This window comes from Toxorhynchites rutilus, chromosome 3 (genome assembly GCF_029784135.1).
Source record: "Toxorhynchites rutilus septentrionalis strain SRP chromosome 3, ASM2978413v1, whole genome shotgun sequence".
Lineage (NCBI taxonomy): Eukaryota > Metazoa > Arthropoda > Insecta > Diptera > Culicidae > Toxorhynchites > Toxorhynchites rutilus.
In genome coordinates, this window is record NC_073746.1 from 200355881 (window position 1) to 200366502 (window position 10622).

The 10622-nt window shown below is 41.7% G+C and overlaps 1 protein-coding gene across 3 annotated transcripts; it reads left to right on the forward strand.

Annotated features, from left to right (window-relative positions):
* Nucleotides 1-1006: 1006 nt before the first annotated feature.
* Nucleotides 1007-5709, forward strand: LOC129775238 (uncharacterized). 3 transcript variants are annotated; one of them, XM_055779715.1, is made up of 2 exons: nucleotides 1007-1145; nucleotides 4715-5709. In XM_055779715.1, the coding sequence occupies exons 1-2, from the start codon at nucleotides 1143-1145 to the stop codon at nucleotides 5630-5632; spliced, it is 921 nt and encodes a 306-aa protein (XP_055635690.1). In that variant the 5' UTR covers nucleotides 1007-1142; the 3' UTR covers nucleotides 5633-5709. The 3 variants fall into 3 exon arrangements, with proteins under 3 accessions (XP_055635690.1, XP_055635692.1, XP_055635691.1); XM_055779717.1 differs by lacking the exon at nucleotides 1007-1145 and adding an exon at nucleotides 4379-4442; XM_055779716.1 differs by lacking the exon at nucleotides 1007-1145 and adding an exon at nucleotides 4476-4620.
* The last annotated feature ends 4913 nt before the right edge of the window (nucleotides 5710-10622 follow it).

Below are 10622 nucleotides of genomic sequence, written 5' to 3' on the forward strand. Positions count from 1 at the left end.
GGACAGCTTTTGTAAAATATATATTTTAAATATATTGTTTTATTTTCTTCTCCTACGTGAATACCTACCTATCTACCTTAAAAATGGATTAGTTTACTGTTTACTCTTCATGAATATGTTGATGGTTCTGAAAAGAACCTTTGGTGTTGTGTTTTTTTTATCACTCGATATTCCCATCTTGTTCGGTTAAACCTTCCTGTTTAGCTATTGCGTTTGCCACTCGCCACAGCTTTCACAGTTGGAATATTTCTTCCCATCCAGCTTGTGACATGTTGTTCAGTAAATTACATTTGATGCGACGTGCCGGAGAAACACTTCGCCACTCACTGAAACTAATTGTTGCCTTGATGAGCGCCGAACCGAAGCTGATCTGTTCTTGATGCGGGTTTTCTGATTGTCGTGAGCAGCTTTGCAAGCCAACTCGAGCACTCCGACGGCCGAAACTCTATAATCGCTGTTAGGTATACTGGTGCTCCGGCACCAATCCGTTCGGCCTAGTTACCCTTGCGGAGCAATCAGTGAATGCGACCAACAGGGAACTGGAGACTTGCACGGTTCGAGTGAGACTTTGCCTTTCCCTTAACTTGTCCTCCTTTGTTACGTCCACGATGCCGATTACGGTTTGAAAGAAAATAAGATTTTTATTTGGGGTCCGCGTGTTTTATACTCTAGCGGTATACACTCACAGGATAGAGACAAATAGGCAGACTCAGCCAGAGGGGCGAGTCCAACGAGACGAACGAATGAGCGTTAAAAGGGAGCGATGGCAAAAAAATACATTCATTACGATTTGTTCGCTCGTTGGATTCACATGCAGGCTAAAAAGGGTCCTTTTCAGGATCACAAAATTATCTTCAATCTAAAGAGTTTATTGTTTTGTTATCACTCGATATCCCCATTGTAGAAAAGCAATAAACATAAAATACATCGTCTAGCCCCTTGTCGAAATATAGAGAGAACTGAAGACGGCGAGAACGAGCGAGTTCTGAGCGCAGGGCAGAACAGTGGCGAATGTTAACGTGAGTGGAAGTAGAAATTAGCATTTTCCAAGTGCCATAACCGGAAACCAATAAATAACCGGAAACCGGAAGCGATAGTCATCTGAGGAGAACTCTACAAATTGGCGCAGTCGGTACGATTGCATGGTGAGTATTTTAGTACGAAATCATCTATGGAAATGTTATTCATTGAGAATCAAAATGGCCGTTTTTTTTCTCTGCATATAATTGTTGAGTTGTGTGGTTCATGTGACTCGTATGTTTGATGTGAGGGTGCTCAAAATGGAAGGTACAATTTTCTGTGAACGCTGCGCAAGAAAAAAAAACGCATTTAAAATGGATGAAATTATGAGGAAAAGACGCGAGAACGGCTGACGACCGTGGTACACAAAGAAAAAAAAATTAAATTAAAAGAGAAAAAAATAAGAGGAAAAGATACGAGATCGGCTGACGGCCTTGAAAAAAAAATAATAAAGGGAAAAGATGCGAAATCGGCTGACGACCGATGCACAAAAAAGAAGTGAGAGCGAAAATACGAAGAGCCGGTTGACGACCGTAGCGCAAATGGAGGCAAGTGAAGGGACGCGAGATTGATGGATGACCGTGCGGGAGGATAGCATGGAAGTTGCACGACCGGCTGAAAACTGACGTACAACATGAGGGACAGTAATCGTTGTATCTGTAAACGAAGAGCCCATCTAACGAGTAAACCCGAAAGCTCTGCATGAACTTTGGAGCTTTTACATTTTTACCACTACCATTACAGTTTGGAGTATTAGTAAATAAAAAGAAGCGACAAAAGCGAAGTGATGCAGTAGTGGTTTAATGAACTTGATTCATGTTTTGTTTTGTTTTGTTTTGATGTCCCAAGACAAAATTTTAGTGCGTGACAATATATATCATGTGAAGTAATATGAGCTAGTCATCCCTGTTATGCCTAGTTGACAACTTTGTTTACCATCTCCAGCTGATCATTGTGAGTCTTATATTGACGACGACAGTGCAAATGAGATTATCAGCGGGGACATCGAAGCCGACGAAATTATTTCCCCATTAAAAACTCTTGGAAACAGGACCGCAAGTTGACTTTCACGGGAGGACAAAGGATTTCGTTAATCTCCTGCGAACAGACCGCAACCTATGAGGAAACGAAAACGAGCAAACGATGACGATTTATCACTGCTTCAATAAAGCTACTGTTTTGTTTTCGTGGCATCCGTCGCTGATGAGTACCGGGTACCTATTTGCCGTTACGCTGTACGTCATCACCACTCCCATCGTGACCACCATCAGCAGAAAAAAAAAAGACGGGTGGGTAATGTCGGGGACATAATCGGAGTGACGTAGGACTATACAAAGAGGACAGCTTTTTCTGAATATATATTTTAAATATATTGTTTTATTTTCTTCTCCTACGTGAATACCTACTTATCTACCTGAAATATGGATTAGTTTACTGTTTACTCTTTATGAACATGTTGGAAGTTCTGAAAAGAACCTTTGGTGTTGTGTTTTTGCGTTTTTTTACAAACTTTCTCATTTTTTTCTCACTGTCTTATAGTTGATTCTTGATTTTTTCTGAAAGCTTTGTACTTATTAAATGTTCAACGCCGGGCATCTTTTGGCGTATGCACATATCGTACAATCAAAATGATGGCTGTGATAGGGAATGCATAGGTGGTCATCAGCTCATTCACTATCATATATTTCACTATTGAGCACATTACCGTACCTTAAACTGTGGTTTCGGAGACGAATGAATTGTAAGATTTGTATCTCCGCAAACAAAGTAAATAAAAATGAAAAAGAACTGAGGTTTTGGAGACGAACTCTACGATCTGTCGAGAAATAAACGAGCTATAAGCGTTCTGAAAAATCAACAGTAAATACAGGGACGAATGACCTTCGGATTGAAGTCCTTTAAAATAAGAACAGAGCAGCAGGAAATACATAGCTCATCATATTGCTCCTTAGTTATGTTTCTATACAATGCAGCTGTAACGTCCGTCATTTTTCAACATCAGTTATCAACCAAAGAAAGCAGTTCTTGCTACCGAGAAAATTCGTTAAGGCCATCCTGCATACAATTTGAAGCCACTTTTTTGGTTTGTAAAAACTGAATGATCAATTCAAAAGACCCCAGCCACCAATATGTTCAAAAACAAGCATAAACAAAATAATTCAGTTTATATTATATGTCATATTATGTCACTTTAGAATGCATTGGTATTGTGAATAACTTTTAATAACTCTTCTTTCAATGGTTTAATGGCCCTGAAAAGCGCCGTGTTTTACGGTGGCTGGTTTTGCCACCAAAGCAGTCTGTATCTGTATCTTCTACATGCTGCCGTTTTGCGATTGCGTTTGCCGCTCGCCACTCGCTGCAACTGCCTGTTGTTGTCTTAATGTCCACCGAACCGAATGTGGTCTGTTCTGAATGCGGGTTTTCTTATCGTCGCGAGCAGCTTTGCCAGCCAACTCGATCACTTCGGCGGCCGAAACTATATAACGCCGGCTAGGTGGACTGGTGCACTGGTACTAACGCGCTCGGCCTAGCTACCCTTGCGGAGCAATTAGCAGACCAACACGGTTCGAGCGGGATTTGGCCTTTCCCTTCACTTTTCCTCCTTTTCCATGTCCAGACATGGCTGCTTGTGTTGGTTTGTTGATGTGGTGTGGTGCGAAACGATGTGGTGTACGGTTTGGATGAGAATGATCGTTACGGAAGGAAGGAAGGTATTGTATTATAGAGACTTTAAACTTTTGCAGTTCATTCGTCTCTAGCCTTGAGAAAGGCCCTTTGAAAACTCTACTCTACTTTACTCCAGCGCTACCACCTCCGCCCTCCTGCCTTGAGAAAGGCACTCGATACCTCGCCGTCCAGCCCGTCCAGCAACGATGTTGTCCAGTCGGTGTCCACACAAAGAATGATCGTTACGGCAGCGGAGCGGGGATTTATAAGCTAACTGGCTGGCTCGAGAATTAGGCATGTGTGAGACTGCGACCAATGTTTCGTTCATATTTTTCTTTTTCTTTTCCAATCGTGCTTCATTGTATTTCGCTTCTGCTCTGGTTGCCCGTTTTGGTCGGTAAGATTTGAGGAGCACAAAATTGACCAATCAAAAATGGGCACATAGTGCATTTGGACAATGCTTGATATTTCACAATTATTCAATTATTTATCTCATGAAAAATGAAATGTTATTCGTTATGATAGATGCGTAGATATATTTCCTATCAATTGATGCAAAAACTTTTGCAATCTTTTGAAAAATGCTCGAGTTATAAGCGTTCCAAATCTTGCATTTTTTCCTACTTGTTCAGTGCCTAGATTTTCATTTCACCCCCTATATTTTCCGGTTAGACGTAGTCCTACGTCAAAAACAAAAACAGAAGAAAGAACAGCGCTAGGAAAAACTATTTCGTTATGGAAAACACCCTTTTGTGAGCGATTTATATGTTGTATGAGAAGTGTATTTCATGATAAAAGAAACCATGTTTTATAATATAAATTTATAATAAAAACATTTGTTCAACTCATTTTGTTTCGTTTTTTCTCGATCGGTTTGATTAACGAGCTTGGAATTGCAGTTTACCGTATTTGTTATTCGAACAATTTGATGTTAGTTATCAAAATTCTATTAAAAAAAACGTACATAGTGCTTATTTGAATGAAATCTGTAGGGTAAAACGGTTTGTTTTGTTTTGAATTTCAGATGGATTCTGAGAATCATTTCCCGTTAGATCCATTCAATGATGCCACTGATGCCTCCAATCTGCGTCGTGAATGGGAGGAATGGCACCGCTCATGTGAAATCGTTCTGGAGCTGAAGAAGATCGAATCTCAGCACGAAAAGCTTCTTTTTCTGCTGGCTCGGGGAGGTAGGGGCCTACAAAGAATTTATCACCACCTCGCACCCGTGGCGGGAGAAATCCATCCAGAGCCGGTGAAAGTTCCGTTCGCTCCACAAGACGCTCCGGAGTACGACAATGCTATCATGCGCCTCAACGCCTTTTTCGTGGGAAAACGTAACGAAAGAGTAGAACTGGAGGTTTTCCGTTCTCTCCGCCAGGCCGCATGCTGCAATTTTGGTGAGCGTGAGGAGAAGGAGTTACTACAACAAATAACTGTCGGTGCGATGGATGAGAGAGTGCGAGATAAAGGTCTCGAAAGTACCCTGAATCTGGATGAGATCGTGAACTATGCGATTAACCGCGAGGTTTTATTGAAGCAGAAAGTGAAAACGCATCCATTTGGATCCGAAAATGGAGCCGTGGCAGTGGTTAAGCAAGAATGGACAAAGAAGGTGATGCCAAGGAGTGGATATTCCACACGACCGGTTCAGTACGAGCGAAAATCGGATGGTAGAGGAAGAACAGAATGTAGCCGGTGTGGATCTTGGCGGCACCAACGAGAATCTGAAAACTGCATTGCCCGAAATACTACATGCCACAGCTGCGGCGCTGTGGGCCACTTTGCAAGAAAGTGTACAGCTAACCGGAATAAGTCATTTAAAGCTCGATACTCATGGAAGAGAGCGGAAACTAATGCTTTGCGAGATGGAAATAATCAAAGCCCGGGATCTGGATATCCATTACGACGCGACGAACATAAATCTTCAGAGGTAGAATGAGTTCTTCATTTTTGCTAACTATTAGTATACAAACTGTAAAAGTTAAATCTTGTCTAATTAAACGATGAATAAATAAGCAAACACTAATAGTATTTTCAAATTATTTATTTTGTTAGGTGAAGACACAGAATGACCGAACAATCGTGGGGTTTATTGACCAACTTCCAATAGAATTTTTGATTGATTCTGGGGCAACAATCAACACCGTTACGGAGTATGACTGGGAGAAGTTGGTGTCTAACAACGCCAGGGTTTTTAAAAAAAAACTGCAAAGCGATTGACGATTTTTGGCATATGCTAGCCAGGAACCCCTACGGGTAGTGTGCATTTTCGAAGCATGGGTCACTATCAATCACACAAAACCCAAAATGTTTACCGAATTTTTCGTAATTCAGGGAGCACACAAATCTTTGCTAAGTAGAAGAACCGCAGAGGACCTCAAAGTCTTGAAAGTTGGACTAGAAGTTCAAAACATTGAACAGAATAAAGCTCCGTTCCCGAAATTCCCAAATATACAAGTAAAATTATCTATTGATCCAACTGTGGCCCCCAGAAAAATGGCTTACCTCAAAATTCCGGTAGCGATGGAAGACAAGGTCAATCAGAAAATCCAGGAAATGTTGGAAACTGACATAATTGAGCCAGTAACAGGACCATCCGATTGGATCTCCCCGATGGTTGTGGTTCCAAAGGGAACTAACGATATCCGCTTGTGTATCAATATGCGATACCCGAATCAAGCCATTCAACGGGAGCATTATCCACTGCCACTAATCGACACGCTGCTTAACAAGCTGAAAGGAGCGACAGTGTTCTCTAAGATCGACATAACCTCTGCATACTATCACGTGGAGTTACATCCAGCATCGCGCGAGATTACTACGTTCATGACGAGTAAAGGTCTAATGCGTTTTAAACGATTAATGTTTGGTATAAACTGCGCGCCCGAAATCTTTCAACGGATAATGTGTGAAATGTTGGCTGGCATTGAAGGTGTCGTAGTTTATATTGATGATGTGGTTATTTGGGGATCCACAGTAGACGAGCATGATGAGCGACTACGAATGGTCATGGATATTCTTGAAGAGAATCACGCGTTTCTGAATAAAGAGAAGTGTTTGTTTCGCGTGAAAGAGCTTAAAATACTAGGATTCAAGGTTAGTGTCGATGGAATCAGCCCTACTGATGATAAAGTTTAGGCTATCCAAAACTTCAGGATGCCAGAAACGAAGGAGGAAGTACGAAGTTTTTTGGGCTTGATCAATTTTGTTGGACAGTTTATACCGCATTTGTCATCGAGAACGGAGGCGCTCCGAACATTCATCAGAGGGGAAGTAGAAACATTTGGCAAAGAACAACAGAAAGCTTTCGATGATCTTCGTAACGAATTATCCAGTTCCGTTCATCGCTTAGGATTCTTTAACCCGAAGGACCAGACAGAGCTTTACGTGGACGCATCGGCGGTGGGCCTTGGGGCGGTTTTAGTCCAGAGGGATAGTATGAACAAGCCAAGGATCATCAGCTTCGCGTCAAAAGGCCTTACAAAGACAGAAAAAGTGTACCCACAAACCCAACGCGAAGCCTTAGCCGTCGTTTGGGCGGATGAGAAATTTTATTCGTATTTATTCGGAATACACTTCACGGTGCTAACTGACCATAAGACACTCGAATATATATTTGGAGGAAAACACCAGGAAGGAAAACGTGCTTGCTCTCGTGCTGAGGCCTGGGCGTTGCGCCTACAGCCCTACGATTTCAAGGTGGTGCATGTTCCGGGATCCCATAATATCTCCGACATTTTTTCGAGATTGTGCCCGCAGTCAGATGTTCCATTTGACGAAGCTTCGGAGCATTTCGTTTGTGGAATAGGTGAAGGACCATCGGCAATAACATTGGACGAAATCCGGAAAGAAACGGATCTTGATGATGCACTCAAGGAAGTAGTTAAGTCTATTAATACGCAGGTGTGGCCGTCAAGCTTGTTCGCCTATCAAGCTTTCGCGAAGGAATTGGGAGTAATGGATGGTGTTGTTGTGCGTAATGATCGCATCATTCTTCCTTCAAGATTGCGACAAAGAGCATTGGATATCGCGCATCGAGGACACCCTGGAGTAGTTTCAATGAAACGAAATCTCAGGGAGAACTTGTGGTGGCCTCAGATGGACCGTGATGTTGAGCATAAGGTGCAAGAGTGTGCTGGATGTGCTTCAGTAGCTTTACAAGGTCCTCCAGAACCTATGCAGCGCAAAGAAATGCCAAATCGGGCATGGCAAGATTTGGCTCTTGATTTTTTTACAGCTAAAGAATGTGCGACCTTCTTGGTAATTGCTGACTACTATAGCCGATTTTTGTCCGTTACTGAAATGAAATCAACAACTGCGAGTAAGACGATAGAGGTTCTGGAGAGTTTGTTCAAGCAGCACACGTACCCGGAAACAATTCGTTCTGATAATGGGCCCCCTTTTGCTAGTGAAGAGTTTGCGAACTACTGTGTTAACAAAAATATTCGACTAGTGCACAGTATCCCATATTGGCCTCAAATGAATGGCCTGATTGAACGACAGAATCAGGGAATCCTGCGAACTCTGAAAATTGCTCGTACAATGAAAGAAGATTGGCGGAAGGCGGTTAATGAATATGTGTATTCGTACAACACTACACCGCACTCTGTCACTGGAAAGTCGCCAATGGAGTTGCTTACAGGTCGGCCCGTAAAAGATCTGCTGCCGTCACTACGTACCGAACCCTACTGGAATCGCGATGAAGAACAACGGGATAAGGATATAATAAGAAAATTGCGAGGTAAACTATATGCGGATAAACGTCGGCATGCAAAGCTGTCAGATATAGCTGTTGGAGATACCGTTATGATCAGGAATTACGAGATGGGGAAATTGGAGCCAACCTTTCGACCGGAAAAGTATTCAGTGATTAAGAAAAGCGGAAGCGACGTAATTGTACTGAGCGAAGATGGCGTGCGGTACAGACGCCCTGTGTCTCACCTGAGAAAGTATCCAACTACTGGTGAACAAGATGAATCAAAGGATGAATCTGAGCAGCAACCTCGTACAACGGATCCTGTCGGGACACAGTAGCTACAGCGGACAAACCAAACGATGTTAAACCCCCACCCACGAAATATCCAAAAAGAATAACTAAGATGCCAGCACGATATGATGATTAATTTCCTTTAAGGATTTATTTTTTTTACCGCTATTAGTTATTTTCATAAAAAAAAAATGGAATAAACATATATATTTTTTTTCGTTTTTTTATGGGCCAGGTTAGGGATGTAGAAAAGCAATAAACATAAAATACATCGTCTAGCCCCTTGTCGAAATATAGAGAGAACTAAAGACGGCGAGAACGAGCGAGTTCTGAGCGCAGGGCAGAACAGTGGCGAATGTTAACGTGAGTGGAAGTAGAAATTAGCATTTTCCAAATTTTTTATTTTAAAAATTAAACCTTGCTGTTTAACGATTGCATTTTCCACTCGCCACAGCTTTCACAGTTGGAAAATTTCTTCCCATCCAGCTTGTGACATATTTTACAGTAAATTACATTCAATGGCACGTCGCATTACCACCACCCAGTATCGGATTGAAGGTAATTTTAACCTGTAATTGAACATTTGCGATGACAGTGGTACAGTGTCCACTTTTAATGTGGGGTCAAAATTTGGACCCCGAACTCTATATTTACAAAAATGTCCAACTAAATATGTCGCATTACTGGTCGCAATTAGCTAAATGTCGAGATAAGTGTAAATTACTGTACTTTCAATCTAGAAGCAATTTAAGAATTGGTGAAAATCAATAAGCTCAGAACAACTGCCAAATTCACATACTCATATCCTGGCAAACAAATTATAAAAAAATCAATTTGTGTTGGATATATTATTATATTATATATAATATTATTTTGGATATTGTTTTAGAAAGCATTGAACTGTATTTCCTAAACTCTTTTTTGGAAGGTTTAATGGCCCTGAAAAGCGCCTTGTTTTATGGAATGGTTCCAATTTAGAAAACTTAGTACTCGTGGTTTTGAAAAAAAAACCATTTCGAACGCCCTCGATGCCGCCTTGTTCTGGATTTGCCACCAAAGCAGTGTGTATAAAGAACAAACTTTTTTCTTCTGTTACCTGATGCCGTTTTGCGATTGCGTTTGCCACTCGCCACTCGCTGCAACTGCCTGTTGTCTTGATGTCCACAGAACCGAATGTGTTCTGTTCCGAATGCGGGTTTTCTTATCGTCGCGAGCAGCTTTACCAGCTAACTCGATCACTTCGGCGGCCGAAACTATATAACGCCGGCTAGGTGGACTGGTGCACTGGTACTAACGCGCTCGGCCTAGCTACTCTTGCGGGGAACTCCAGATCAACACGGTTCGAGCGGGATTTTGCCTTTCCCTTCACTTTTCCTCCTTTACCATGTCCGGACATGGCTGCTTGGGTTGGTTTGTTGATGTGTTGTGATGCGAACCGATGTGGTGTACGGTTTGAATGAGAATGATCGTTACGGCAGCGGAGCGGGGATTTTTAAGCTGACTGGCTGGCTCGAGAATTACGCATGTGTGAGACTGCGACCAATGTTTCGTTCATTTTTTTCTTTTTCCTTTCCACTCGTGGCTCATTCTATTTCGCTGCTGCTCTGGTGGACCGTTTTAGTCGGTTCGATTTGAGGAGCACAAAATGGACCAATCAAAAATGGGCACATAGTGCATTTTGACAATGCTTGATATTTCACAATTATTCAATTATTTATCTCAAGAAAAATGAAATGTTATTCGTTATGATAGATGCGTAGATATATTTCCTATCAATTGATGCAAAAACCTTTGCGATCTATTGAGAAATGCTCGAGTTATAAGCGTTCCAAATCTTGCATTTTTTCCTACTTGTTCAGTGCCTAGATTTCCATTTCACCCCCTATATCTTCCGGTTAGACGTAGTCCTACGTCAAAAAAAAATAATAAAAAACCATGTATA